The 14,741-nt window shown below is 45.0% G+C and overlaps 1 protein-coding gene and 1 long non-coding RNA gene across 2 annotated transcripts; one reads left to right on the forward strand and one right to left on the reverse strand.

Annotated features, from left to right (window-relative positions):
* Positions 1-1,589: 1,589 nt before the first annotated feature.
* Positions 1,590-7,638, reverse strand: LOC131990158 (uncharacterized). The gene is made up of 6 exons (XM_059355558.1): positions 6,053-7,638; positions 5,436-5,579; positions 3,316-3,475; positions 2,920-3,195; positions 1,828-2,708; positions 1,590-1,712 (listed from the first exon to the last, which is right to left on the reverse strand). The coding sequence occupies exons 1-5, from the start codon at positions 6,191-6,193 to the stop codon at positions 1,948-1,950; spliced, it is 1,482 nt and encodes a 493-aa protein (XP_059211541.1). The 5' UTR covers positions 6,194-7,638; the 3' UTR covers positions 1,590-1,712; positions 1,828-1,947.
* A 615-nt stretch (positions 7,639-8,253) lies between these two features.
* Positions 8,254-8,759, forward strand: LOC131989049 (uncharacterized). Its single transcript, XR_009395919.1, has 3 exons — positions 8,254-8,392; positions 8,500-8,631; positions 8,725-8,759. It is a non-coding gene; the product is annotated as an uncharacterized LOC131989049 (long non-coding RNA).
* The last annotated feature ends 5,982 nt before the right edge of the window (positions 8,760-14,741 follow it).

Below are 14,741 nucleotides of genomic sequence, written 5' to 3' on the forward strand. Positions count from 1 at the left end.
TGCACCTCACAGCTTTTGCCCCTTAGGAGGCTTTGCCATTCAGGCAACAGGCTCTGATGGAACCTGTGGCCCAGCTCTGCCACCTGACTTCTCTTGTGCAGTATGTTTCTCTTTTTAATTTCGTTACAAACTTTAACTGTGTCAAACTCTACAGTGCTTCCAACGACCTGCCCCACCTTGGTGAGGCCTGCAGCTGTCAGACATCGACTTATCAAACACCTCCCCCTCCATAAAAAAGCCGGATTTGAGAGGAAAGGTAGCTGCATCACATGTTCCTTATTACTGCACTCTGGCCTGAGGTGGGGCAGAATTTTGCCCCATGCCTCTAGTGCCTCCTGATAGAACGCGGCAGGCCACCGTAGTCTTTTCTGGGAGAGGAGACACAGAGGTTGTATACGCTCCTCTCACCGTACTCAGACAGGTGGCCTGCCAGCGAGTCCTTCCAGGGGGACTGCCGAACCGGATCCAAAAATCTACTAATTAATTTTAACCTCAGCGGGCAGCCCGGCTCTGAGCGTTTTCCCGCATGTCTTCCCCTCTGCCCTCCCCCCCTTAACTCTAAATATCTCCTCTATAAAATGCCTAAAAAAAATAAAAAAAATGTTACATGGTTTGTTTAAACAAATATAAGAAATATATACAAGAAAACCAAGAAAATTGGCTCGATACTTGAAACTCTTGTGAGCTATTTTTGTTGTCATTCTATTTGTCAAAACAATTGTACCTTTAGTTTTACTAGGCATTAAAATGAACAAGAAATTGAAGTTAAATGGGTGGGCTAATATTTTTTTCCATGACTGTAGTAAGAGGAAATGACAATAAAGGCAAACTACGAAGTTGAACCTCGAATAGACAAATTACAATGAATGTGCTACAAAATCTTTTATTTACTTTATCCCTTAAAATGTTATTCATAGATTACCAAATATTATTCGCAAAACAAATATGCAAAGGCCAGACAACAAGTATAAAAACACTCAAATATTTTATGTACATTATCACATTAAATGTTCTTCAGAAATTACCAAATTTTTTTGGTTTTTGATTTAACTGATAAAAATCCACAAAGTGTATTTTAAACAGAGTGTATTTTGAACTACACAAAAAAAGAACATAACTTGTATGCAGATAACAGGAAGGCACAATAAAAAAAAGACTAAAAAACTACAATGTGCATTCAAAGATTGGCAGAATTTTCCCACAGACAGATTAAAACCAGGACAGGAGATCACATCACACAGGTAAGTAACAGGTATTTTTCTAATTGCTTTTCCTCTTTTCTAACGCTATATCCACCACACTTTTGAAGTGTTCAAAACTATCATAAAAAACATCTTCAAAACCAGTTGCCGGGCAATAGGTAAATATTTTCTGGCTGTTTCCAGCTGCTTTGTCCTTTGAAGGTGTGTACCTTTTACGCTGCCCACCACACTGAGGCACTTGGCAAGCCCCACATGGCCGCAAGGACTTGTTGGGCATGAGTTGCTTGGTGGCAGGTGCAGGGGGCTGTGCCACAGGTACAAAGCCCTGACTGCCTGATGGCCCAAGACATTTGATGGAGGGAGCTTGTGGCTGTACAGGAAGAACCAGGAGTAGAGGTGCAGCTGCCGACACAGCGGGTGGAATACGGGCAGATGCAGCAGGCTTTGGCTGAATGGGCCTGTTCGCGGGGTTTGGCTCAAGGGGCCGGTTCTGGCTCTTCAAAAGCTAACCTGGAAATATAAAACAAACGTGATGATGAGTATTGATATGCCATAAGTGCTTTTTGATTTTCACAGTCTACACAAGTAGTCCTTCCAACAGGAGGAAGTGCTCATTACAACTTACCTCCGCTTCTCACCCTGCCTTTTCCCAGCCAGGTGATGAAGGTGCTGGTACTGCACTTCAGGCCGATCTGGTGGAGGGTAAGGATGTTGGCAGCACAGCAGCTTCTGTAAGCGGTGTCTCTTACAACACTTTCTGGTGTGGTGTTACTCTGGGCATTACTGTTGCCCTGTAGTTGGCCTTTTTCTCCTCCCTCGCAATAAAGGTGGAGATGGATTTAGCATTCACATTGGGCAGAGGAATGGCAAGGCCGCACAGGATGGCATCGTCTCTGAGTCGGTCTGCAATCCTTTTATGCTGCCCCTTTATAGAAGCCACGACTTTACTGGGGGAGGACAGTTGACTACACGGCGGTCGATTTTTGAGCATCTTGATGAGGAGGTAGAGCAGACGGCTGTCCTTTGTTACCTGTGCCGCCTGAGGGAACCTCATCCAGCCAAACTTTGTCTTCTGAGCTGCTCTGGTCTCGTGGGTGTCAGCCCCAAGACACCAGCCAAACAGGGTGTAGCCCCACCTGGACTCATACTTTTTGACAAATCTGGCGGCGGTCTTGTCATGCTCGTGAAGAGAGCTGGCGGTGGTGACGATCTTCTGCCTCAGGTCAGCTGGCACTAGGTGGCGGTCGCTGTTGTCTACCAGTTCTAGGAGCACTTCTTCTATTCCTGGCAGATGCAGATGTCTCTCGGTCATGAGCACATCTTGCAGAGCGGGGCTGTCCTCCTCCACCTGTTCTGCCTTGGTGAGGATGGCATGGTTCCTACAGAAGCTGTCAATAGGATCCTCCTCTGACTCTGCAGACATGCCAAGACCCTCGTCTGCCATCTCCTCATCTTCATCTTTCTCAGCCGACTCCTCCTCCTCCTCACGAGACTGCTCTTCCTCAACTGCAAATATGAAATTGCACTAATCACAATGGTGTCTGAGTAACAACCACCATGTGTATTATGCAATATTATGTTTATTTGCTTCATGATGTTAAAAGTTAACTTTATACCATGTTTGTTGTCATTGCTAGAATTTGCATGAAAAACTATCGATAAGTAAGTATAACCTTGCTTCATGTGTACTATTTAAATGTGTGATTAAGCGCTGTACCTTTCTGGACATAGAAATTCTTAGCAGTGAAGCTGGTACACTGGCACACGGCTTGCTCCACGTTAAGGAGCTCCTCCTCGTCTGGGTGCTCGTACGCATCAGGGACGGGCATTGGAGCAGCAAAGTTGGGCTCCAGGACGTGCTCCTTGCCGAACAGAACCTCAGCCTGCTGATTGATGCGCTGGATCTGCCGCGCGTCTGCCAACCCTGACCACCAGCAACCCGGAGTGATGCCATGCGGTTGTTCCACTGCACAGCAAAGGCCATCAGGTATGCCTGAAACACATGACCATTTTGACTGGTATTGTATAGGCTTAGAAGTGATGACTAAAGCTGTGAAATAAAATGCATCATTGAAACTACGCTATATTTGAGTGTTTATTTTCAATTACTCACTTGGAATGGCATAATCCCACATCTCTGAAGGTATGGCATTGTAAAGGTGTGCGTGCAACCCCTCCAAAGAGTTACTGCCTCTCCGGCACTTGTACTTAAGCCGAACACCATTCAGCACCACCACCTTCACAGAAACATACAGCTGTATGCCAGGGGGATCCTGTAAAACACAACAAATTCAAGTTCCTTATTTAAACTGGTGTCCACAAGTGTGAGTGGTTTTATAATGACACATGATTTCATTTCATTTTTTTTTCCATTTATCCTTTATTTATTTTCTCGAGGAATCATTGAGGGCAACCCCTCATTTGCAATGATGTCAAAGTACAGAGAAAACACGAAACAGTACAGACAAAACACATGCAGAAACATTAAAAACAGTTACAGCGAAAGGCAGAGTTATTGATTATCATAGTTTTGAACTGGCCCATAGTTATAATTGTGTTGAGTTTGAGTGAATGTTGGAAGATGTTCCAGGTAGATGCAGCAGAAAAATTGAAAGCAGTTTTTCCAAAGAGCGTGTTGGATAATTACTTCTGTATAGATTATAGTTTTGCAGGGAAATTTCTGAATCATGTATGTTGTCTTTGAGCCAGGTTTCTGTTAGGACCAGGATGTCTGGGTCAGTCTGTGATATTAGAATTTTCCAGTTGGTCTAATTTAAATTGATTGCACAGACTTCTCATATTCAAATGCATCAATCTCAGGCCACGTCTTGATTTAAAAACCTGTGGGTTAAATAGCTCTTCCCTGGAGTCATCAGAGAAGTTATTTGTGGATTTTGGATTTAGAATTATTTTGGAAGGACTTATAGTTATTAAATGTTTTGGCCTGTGAATTCTATTGGGAATAGTCAGTCTGTGTTTTTGAGCGTTTGAAATAACAACAGGGATACTGAATACAGGAGGAGAGACAGAGAGTGGAGGATAGGGTGTGTTTTGGTTGTCATACCTTCATGCACTGAAAGCCTTGCAGGAGCGGAGTGTAAGTTCAATGTTCATGGATAATAGGCGGGAACCAGCAAAATTTGGATGGAGTCGTCGTGTTTGAACAGGTCAGTTCTGTTATAGAAAGTTGTGAAGTTGTCCACATAGGGGATGCTTCTGGCACAGCAGTAGTCCTTCAGCCAGATGTGCAGCTGCCTTAGACGACTGAACTTGATGTCCCCAAAACAGGGCGGGGGAAGCGGTCCAGAGATGATGCATTGTTTCTTTGTGTGTATGACAGTGTCTATGAGGCGGAAAAAAGTCATCCTTAAGTTTCTCAGACTGTTGTAGTTTGATATCACATGTGCCGACGTGCAGGACGGCAGCCGACACAGACTGGTGGTGATGTAACAGTTGGAGGGCGGAGTCATTTATGTCCTTAACGAGCGCACCTGGATGACACGAGGTGCGGCAACCTCTGATGCGTACGTGTCGGACCATGGATGTCCCAACAACAAGCACCATCGGGCGGCTGGGATGGCTGTGGTCATGAGCATCGTTGGCGGCTGGACACGGTTCCTGGGCAGGAGCTGGTGGTGGATGCGGTGGCGGAGGTGCTGCGTCTCTCTGTGTGATGAGCCGCTCGCTTAAGCCCGGTGACGGATGAGTCCGGAGCTGCAGCAGCAGGACGACGACGCGGTGCCGGGGTGAAATTCGGCTCCGAGCGGCGGCGAGTACGGCGCGCAGGACGCACAGGTTGATTCGGTGGAGAAATCAATGGTGATCCGCCGGTCACATGTAGCCCAGTGGGTGAAGGAGGAAGCTGCCAGTTTTCTGTGTGCTTAAACAGCGGAGGAAAATCGTGAACACTCAAAACGTCTTCCCATTCCTGAGCGTGTAGAGCTGTGTCTTGAGCGGGACCGAAAATGATTGTGTCCATTTGTTTCTCAACATCCTGGATTTTGTACAGGTTGGATATCCTCAGCTCCAGCTCTGTAATCCGATTGCTGAAGGAAACGCAGCTCTGGCATCCTGGTGGTGAGGTAAGTGGAGCCATGGCAAACTGGAGCAAGAAACGGCTTAACGTTGCAGCTGTGGTATAGCAGGGTTTGTCGATCTTGTGGATAAATTGCTTTCAAACCATAGATTTGTATGAAAAAAAAAAAGGTGAAAAGTGAAAAGACATTAACCCACCTGCATGCAACCGAGATACTTGCTTGCAGTTGCCCAGTGAGCATCAACTGCCTCTGTTGATTTGAACAGGTGGATTCCATCAATGTCCAGGCCTGCTGGTCCCCTGAACTCAGCAATGATGGACTCAATCACCAGAGCAGACTCCTATAACATATACACACACACAAATGATTAGACCACCCAGACTCTCCTTGCTTTCTTGTTCCTGGTACAATTAAAGGTACATTTGTTTGGACAGCTATAATGATGACAACAAAAAATAGCTCACAAGAGTTTAATTTAAAAGCTGATATCTAGCCATTTTTGTTGCCATAATTATATTCGTCCAAACAATTGTACCTTTAGTTGTACCAGACATTAAAATGAACAAAAATTGAAGAAACAAAGGTCTAATAATTTTTTCCATGACTGTATATTCTCAGCTTTGAGTGTTACATCACATCACAATAATTGGAAAGTGTTGCTACTCCTAATGATCTTGCATTTATTTCCAGTACAGTTGAATCCAAAATTGACAGAAAATAAGCAAGATTGCTTCTTATTCAAAAATTGCATACATGGATCAATGTCACACTTACCACAGCCCCACGGGTGATGCGCCTCACATATGATCTGACCTGGTGAGGCTTGAGGAAGGCTATCATCTCCTCATCCGAATACCTGGCGTACAGCTCTCCGTTGCCACTCCTGACGGCCTGGACTAGGAGCATCATGTCCGTCTTGTTGTAGGCAAGCACCGCACCTGCCAAGGCACTCATAAACAACCCGTACTTGGCATGGCTCCGTTTGGCTACATCACTGGGATGCTGTTGTGATCAGTGTCGGATGTCCAGTCTGACTACAGCACCTTGCTGTACCCAGTCAGCAAACGGACTCTCCAGAAAGGAAGAACCGCTGTCACTGAAATGTTATAAGTAATGTAATGTAATCTGTGGCGGCACCTGGATCAAGTTCGGCTGTTCAACCTCCAACCTATTCATCCAATCAGGGCACTCCATGTCCAATGTGAGATTGGACGACAGCCAATCACGGCGCATCTTTGTCCAATGTCAGATTGGACGGCGGCCAATCACGGCGCTTCTGTCCAATGTCAGATTTGATGGCGGCCAATCACGACGCTTCTTTCCAATGCGACAGCGACGTTCAAAGTTATCGGTCTCCGGGCGGTTTACTCTCTGGACTTCAGCCGGAGATAACTCGTGAAAGGTAAGTGATCGGTAAATGTTTTTCATTCTATTCTCAAACAGTCATAGCAGTAACCTGCCGCAAGAGTTACTTTTGTCATTTTAATGTCAAGAGGCAAATTACGTTTAATGGCAATTTTCGGCGCCATATTATCAATAGGTAACGCAGTCTATGTAAAACGATATGATGTACTGTTAACAGTAAATGTTTCTTATTCATACTCAAACAGCCATTTCTACCCGCCACATAAGGCAATATCATTGTGTTAGCGAGTTTCACATTAAGTTAAACGGCGATGTCCGCCGACATGCTATTAACAGATAACGCCGTTCATGTAAGCAACCAAGACCATGTCATAAGCGATCACCAAATGTATTTAATGTCATACTCAAACAGTCTACGTTACTATACATCCACCTGCCACATAAGGCAATCTCATTTTGATTGCGAGTGTCACATTAAGTTAAACGGCGATATCCGCCGACATGCTATAAATAGATAACGCCGTTTATGTAAACAAACAATATGATGTACTGTAAACAGAAGCGATCACTAAATGTTTTAAACTACATATTCAGTCATATGTTATACGCTTTATTTCCATCAGGTAGTAGTTCCAACAAGGTATTGCCATTTTAATTGCGAGTGTAACAGTGTGTTAAACGGCCTGCTATTAATAGATAACGTCGTTAATGTAAACAAACAATATGATGTACTGTAAACGTTAATAAACGGCTCGTTGCCGGTACTTGCATAGTATGAATGAAGAGTATCTGTAGAATACATTAAATTGAATCGGTGCATTTTTCATCATCATTACATACACTATATAAATGAAGAGTATCTGTACAATACATTATATTATCATGAAAAGTATCCTGCACTTTGTCCTCATAATTTGAAGATTCATCAATTAAAAACTACTTAAAAGACAGAATAAAATATGATTTTAGCCCATCCCCACTCTTTTTCACACCAATTCTCTACAAAAAAATATAATGATCAGTTTTTTCACAAGTTTATTTTTTTATTCTTATTGTTTGACTATTCATATGTTGTTGTGTGACTGTTTTTACATAAAGTACATATTCTTATTTGAATTTCATAATATCTTACTTCAAATACACATTTTTGTTATCCCCCGGTTCTTACTTAGGGCTGGTGCCTGCTGACAAATTTCCCCTTATAAAATTGTCCGACATTGTACCACTGCACAGTTAAAGCAAGCATGCATCATCTAACTAGCTCACTACCTGTTAAGCGGTGATAGGTTACCAACTTTCATCAGTAGCATTACATGAGTGTGTGTTTGTGTTCAATGCATGCTTGCATTCAGTGTTTACATAATTGCAACTTGTTATTGTTTTTTTTTTTTCTTTTTAAGATGAGCACAAAAAGCCACAAAGGTATTGGAGATGGAGAGTGGATGTCCAGGCTGAGGGCATTTGCCAGCTCTGGGGTTTGGCCTTCTGGAGCAGGCAATAGACCAGCCCCAAGGCAGCGGAAGTGGCATGACCTCTATCAGAAAGCACAGTACATAAAATTATGTATAATGCACCTATCACTGATTATCATTAGTATTCAGGTCACTTAATAAAAAACAGCTATTTGAATCTGAAGATAATATAAATCACAATGAAATGTATACTGAGGGACTAACTCCAGGCTAATTCTGTTTGTTTCAGATTGAGAAATGCCCCATGCAGACTCGTGGTCAGACAACCCTCTTTGGAGGGTCCACAGGCTGTAATTGTGGTTTTCATGCTGTTCAGGTGATATATATTAAAAAATAACATGTCATTGTTGTAAATCTTGCATTGCACACCTTTTATGTGCTGTTGCTGTTACATCACATTTTGTCATGAATTTGTTTTAGCAGCCGGCCCCTCATGTTCACCAGCAGCAGTCTGTGGCCTCAGGCTCTACCCTGAGTGTGACTGCTGCCCCTGACTCAGAACCTGGTGCTACAGCCCCGCAGTCTTTCCTGCGTCCCCCTCCTAGTTTGGCAATGGTGAATATTTTTATAGCAATTATTATAGTGTATGAAACATATGTTATGTGCTGCATGGTAAAACTACATTTTATACTATATTTTTCCTTTCAGTTCACTAAATCACGTTTTGGTGGGTCGGTCTCACCAAAGCCAAATTTAGTGGCAAGGAGGACCCCAAGCCCTTCACCTGCTCCATTCTCTGTGAGGACGCCAAGCCCTTCACCTGCTCCATCCTCTGTGAGGACTCCTTTTACGGCCTCCGTGAGGACCCCCAGCCCTGCTCCACCCTCTGTGAGGACCCCCAGCCCTGCTCCACCCTCTGTGAGGAGACCCAGCCTGGCAGCAGCCTCTGTCAGTACAGTGTTTATTAACTGGTTTGGCTCTATCAAAAGTAACCTTTAACACAACCTTTATTAATGTAATAACCTAATTGATTTTCCTATTTGTTTTGTCTCCCAAACAGGATGAGTCTGGAGGAGTTCACCCAGCGCCTGCTGGCGACGCAGCTTCATTCTGGTTACCGGGGGAAATGAGCAAGACCCTCCCTGTGCAGGACCAGAGGTGGATTGCAAACACCCTCTTTAATTCTGGTAAACTGCGGCCAGATTTGAAGCTGTGGTACGAGCCGCCTGTTCCAGCGCTCATCTACCACCAGACACCAACACTGGACCGTTTCTTCACCCATCGGCTGATGGTGTGGATGCCCTACCACCTGTGGAAGGTGAGGGTGTCCTGCCCAGCTTGTGGGAAGCAGCTGACAGGCTATGGTGTCCACAAGAGGGCTCGGAAGGTCCTGGATGTTGACAGGTATTACCTGTTGGTGACAGAGACATTCAGGTGCACTGTGTGTTCCCTGAACTACCTGTCAACCAGCCAGACTGTCAGGGACCAGCTGGACCTTCCGCACCAGAAGATGTTTCGGCTGATTCTGACCCGCAAGTGAGTACAAGAGCAATGACAAGATGGTGACTATGAATTAAACCAATAATTAGGTTTTTGACCATGATACATGATATAGTGTATTTCAGTATGCTTTAGCAAAACAGGGTGTAAGAGGAGATTAAATATTGATATTGGAACAGGCAACATGTAATTTGGAAAATAATCACCTGTTATGATGTTGGGATTATTACTCAAATACATCCTTCCCTATCTCATGTGAGTAGACTGGGTCATCAGATGACCAGATAAAGTGCAGATAAAGTGGCTTTGGAACAACAGACAATAACGCAACAATGTGCATTTCAGATATGCTTGTGACATCCGTGTCATTCGGCTTCTGCGGGACCGGACACTGGGGAACAGTCTTGCACGCATGGTTAAGCAGCTCAGGGAGAACCATGGTGAGGAATGGCTGAACCGCTTAGCACATTATCTTGGGGAGTGTGCTGACTTTGTGGATCAGCCCAGCCTCTTCCCAGTGGTCTGCCAGGAGCCCCCAGACCCCATCGACATCCCCACCAGTCGCTGGCTGCTGTCTGTTTATGGCAGGGACATACTCTCCCGCATGGACCACATCAAGGCCAGCATCACCTCAGTGTTTGGGTCCATCTTAAAAATGGACTCAACTAAGAAGGTAATAAATAATGATGTCAACATGGGATGACAAATGAACTTTTTTTTTTACATACACAACATCTACATACACTGACTTGCTACTATAGATAATGTCTTAAATAGATACTGTTGTCAAATTCCAGATCACAAAGAAGCTGGCTGGGACAAGCTCTGGAAGGGGGACAGCTCTCTGGGTGACCTCTATAGGGAACCAGCTTGGGCAGATCCTTACCAGTGTCCTGACGGTGCTGGAGGGGCCAGGACTGGATGTCATGGTGTCTGGTGTGATGGAGCGTTACGGCCAGGCAGCTGTTCCACCCCCAGTGCTGCTGTATGTGGACTGTGGTTGCTGTATTCAGGAGGGAGCAAGCAAGCTGCAGACCAGATTTTCAGAGTGGCCAGACCTCCACATACGGCTAGACATCTGGCATTTTATGAGGAGATTAGCTGCTGGGTGCACCACAGATGCCCATCCCCTCTACCCCACCTTCATGGGTTGCCTGTCTGCCTGCATCTTCGAGTGGGATGCAGGGGACCTTGCTTTGTTGCGGCAGGCAAAGAGAGAGCAGCTCAGAAAGGAGGGTGTCTCTGGACTTACTGATCTCCTGGTGGACAGGAGAATCAGTAAGAAGGAGCTGGCACAGTACTGCCGCAGGAGAACACGCAGTGAGGATGCCACCATCAGCCTCATAGAGCGCCTGCTGGAGAACCTGATGGGGTCAAGTAGGAGTGATCTTATGGGGGTGCCACTCCTGCACCAGGAGCGCATGGAGCACATCTGGCGTGTGCAGAAACGCCATGTCAGGTGTATCCAGGACGTACCAGGTGTACAACTGTACACAGAAACAGGTACCACCACCAAAGGAGGAGTCATCCTAACCAGGTACCGGTGTGCCAGAGGGTCCACATCCCTGGAGTCCTTCCACTGCCACCTGAACAGGTTCATTCCAGGTTGGTGTTGTTTCTACAAATTATGTTTTAAATTATTTATGTTTTGTTTTGAGAGCATTATTCAGATTGAAAGGAAATACCCGTGTCTGTGGCATAAATATTTTTGCTGTTTTCAGGAACCAGTGCAAATGCACTGAATTTCCAGCTTTACCTCCTGGAAGGCCTGAACAGGTGGAACCAGGACAGGAGGACTGCTGCAGTGACCACCAAACCAGCATGTCTCCTCACCTATGCCGGGGATGTGGCCCACTGCGTGAACACCAACAGCCTGAAGGTGTTTGGCCGAGCGCGTCTGCCCGCATACACACCACCTGCCAGATACACTGGTATGTCTAATTGATATCTGGCTACATAATACTGTGGGTTTGTGCGTCTGAACTTAAATTCAGTGAGCCATGATTTGTACTTTGCATTGCCATATATATATATATATATATATATATATATATATATACAGTCATGTGAAAAAATTAGGACACCCCATTAAATATTCAGTTCTTTATTAAGAAATGTTCACATACCGATGTCTAATCTTGTTTTTATTTATCTCTGGGAAAGAAAGTGATTTAATTGCAGCTGAACAACAAAAAATAACCTTGATTCACTCATTAAACAAAAGATAACAACAAAAATGCATATTCTAACTGAGGAAAAAGTTAGGACACCCTACCCCCTAATAGCTAGTATTACCCCCTTTGGCTGAAATAACTTCAGTGAGACGCTTCTTGTAGCCATCTACCAGTCTCTGACATCGGTCTGAGGAAAGTTTACCCCACTCTTCAACGCAGAATTCTTTCAGCTGTGAGATGTTTGAGGGGTTTCTTGCATGTACAGCCCGTTTCAAGTCACCCCACAGCATCTCAATAGGATTAAGGTCTGGGCTTTGGCTCGGCCATTCCAGGACTCTCCATTTCTTCGTTTTCAGCCAGTCCCTGGTGGATTTACTGGTATGTTTTGGATCATTGTCATGTTGCAGGGTCCAGTTCCTCTTCAGCTTTAATTTTTTTACAGATGGTCTCACATGTTCCTCAAGCACTCTCTGATACACAGTAGAATTCATGGTGGATTCTATGATGGTGAGCTGGCCAGGTCCTGCTGCAGCAAAGCATCCCCAAACCATGACACTTCCACCTCCATGCTTCACAGTTGGGATGAGGTTCTTTTCCTGGAATGCTGTATTTGGTTTACGCCAAACATGTCTTCTGTTCTGGTGTCCAAATAATTCAATTTTGGACTCATCTGTCCAAAGAATATTATTCCAGAAGTCCTGGTCTTTGTCCATGTTCTCTCTGGCAAACTTCATTCTGGCCTTTATGTTTTTTTTAGACAGCAATGGTTTCCTCCTTGCACACCTCCCATGAAAGTTAAACTTGTGTAGTCTCTTTCTGATTGTAGAGGTATGCACTTTCACATCAACGGTAGCAAGAGCCTGCTGTAGGTCCCGTGATGACATTTTAGGGTCTTTGGTGACTAATTTCAGCATCTTGCGGTCTGCTCTCGGGGTGAACTTGCTTGGACGGCCAGACCTGGGCATGTTGGATGTTGTTTTGAATGTCCTCCACTTATAGATTATTTTCCGGACAGTGGAATGGCTGATGTTAAATTCTTTTGAGATCATTTTAAATCCCTTACCAGACTCACTAGCTGCTACAATCTTCCTTCTGAAGGCCTCAGACAGCTCTTTTGATCTCACCATGATCTTCACTCTCACTTCAACAGTCAGGATCACACCAAACTGAATGTCTGAGGTTTAAATAGGGCAAGCCTCCTTCAAAATGCTAAGTAATGATGTTCTAATCATGTGCACCTGATGTGATACACCTGTGTGTGATTTTAGCCATTTTAAGTGGGAATAAATGTGGGGGTGTCCTAATTTATTCCTCACCAGAAATTTCTTTTTTTTTAAATTACATTTTACAGAAGGTTTTAAAAAATAATTTATTCAGTTTAAATTGTTTAGTTATATTACTTGAATCTCTCAGTATTGTTGAAATTGATATTAAATATCCATATGTCCAAATATGTGGAAAAAAAACACTTCTTTCATAGGGTGTCCTAATTTTTTCACATGACTGTATATATATATAATGCTTTGAATACGATTAATAAAGTGTGTGACTGTCTCTATCTCAACTTTGTCGTAGGAGAGCTGCTTGGTGTTGACTACCTGCTGAGTCAGACTGGACAGCCCCTGAAGGTGAACCCAGACTCAGAGGAGAATGAGGACATGCTGGAGGATGTGGAGGGGAACGAGGAAGAAGAAGAATAAGAAGATGAGGGATTTGATGAGGATCAAACACTTGAACTTATGATGTCAAGTCTCCTGGATGACCCAAGTTTCTCTGCCATCTCTCAGCCATGTCCCTCCTCTGAACTTCCCTCCATGTCTGCTGCCTCCACCATGGCTGCTGCCTTCACCATGGCTGCTCCACCAACCATGGCTGCTGCTGAGGTTCAAAGTATCAAAGAAGAGGGAGGAGTTCACACCAGGGGTGGAGAGTGTCAGGAGGCATACGCTCACCACCACTGCCCCACTGGCCCAGTGGCCAGATTGCTGCCGTCTGATAGAGACTCTGTTTGTCCGACTCTGTGCTATCCACCGCAGTCCCAAGAAGCGGGGGACTGGCACAGTGTCCAGATGGGACCTCATTCTTGAGGACTACAGGAAAATTAGACGGCGCATTCTGTCCAATGGGACAGTGATGCAGCAGACCAACCTGCAGCTGGTGGACGTGAGCCACACCACCCTTGTGCAGTGGCATAATAAGAGGGTCAAAAGCCAGGAGCAATCAGTGTTGATGCAGGGTTTGAATTTACCGAGCCGCCTCTCGGTGGCTGTTGAGCCTCTACTCCCGGCTAATTTAAGACCTGAATATGCGCCTCCCCAGCCTGGCCCACCTCACCTGTATCACCTGCCCAGCAGCACCGTGGGTCAGGCGCAGGTGAAGAGGAGGTTGGCAACCACAGCTGCAACACCGCCAGCTGTAAGGCCACGTACCCAGCGGCAGCTCTTCCCTTCTCCATTCTTGGGCCCCCAGGTGATGCTGACTCCACAGTCCCTAGGTATCCGCCTCTCTTCTGTCCCTACTGCTCCTCCACAGGCCCTGGGATTCCTCCTCCCCTCTGCCTCTCCTGCTCCTGCTCCAGCCAGAAAGCTGACCCGAAAAGTACTGCACAATACGTGCAAGAAATGCGGGCAGTTTAGGACAGCAGAGACTGGGCACAGCCAGTACAAGGGTGTTATATACTGCCCCTCTGTAGAGGCTGTTCCCAAGGAGCAGTGGTTGGAGGGGATGAAAAATAAAAATAAATAGTTGTTTGTGCCCCAGCATGGATACTGGGCTAGTGCCCTTCTAACCCCCCTTCCAGAGCCTCCCTTCATGGCCAATAGTTGCCAACTCCACTGGTTGCAAAAATAGTTCAATGTGGAGAACTGAGAGTGTGGTGCTGTTTTCAACTGTGTAGTGGTAATTTCTAATTTCCCTTGTAGGTTTTTTATTTTATTAGTACTAGAGACTGTGTGGTGCTGTTTTTAATTGTTCTGATACTGTGATTGTTTACAATAAAAGTTGGATTCATTATGATTTATATGAAAAATCTTGGGCTTGCCTTATTCTTAG

The sequence above is a fragment of the Centropristis striata genome, chromosome 17, assembly GCF_030273125.1.
Source record: "Centropristis striata isolate RG_2023a ecotype Rhode Island chromosome 17, C.striata_1.0, whole genome shotgun sequence".
Classification (NCBI taxonomy): Eukaryota; Metazoa; Chordata; class Actinopteri; order Perciformes; family Serranidae; genus Centropristis; species Centropristis striata.

Bases quoted from the DNA above. Each gene is read 5' to 3' on its own strand.
- LOC131990158 (XM_059355558.1), bottom strand. From the start codon at position 6,193: ATGAGTGCCTTGGCAGGTGCGGTGCTTGCCTACAACAAGACGGACATG. The intron at 3,476-5,435 runs GTGGGTTAATGT...TGTGTTTTACAG, and splicing joins AGTATCTCGGTTGCATGCAG to GATCCCCCTGGCATACAGCT. The intron at 2,709-2,919 runs GTACAGCGCTTA...TCATATTTGCAG, and splicing joins GAATTTCTATGTCCAGAAAG to TTGAGGAAGAGCAGTCTCGT.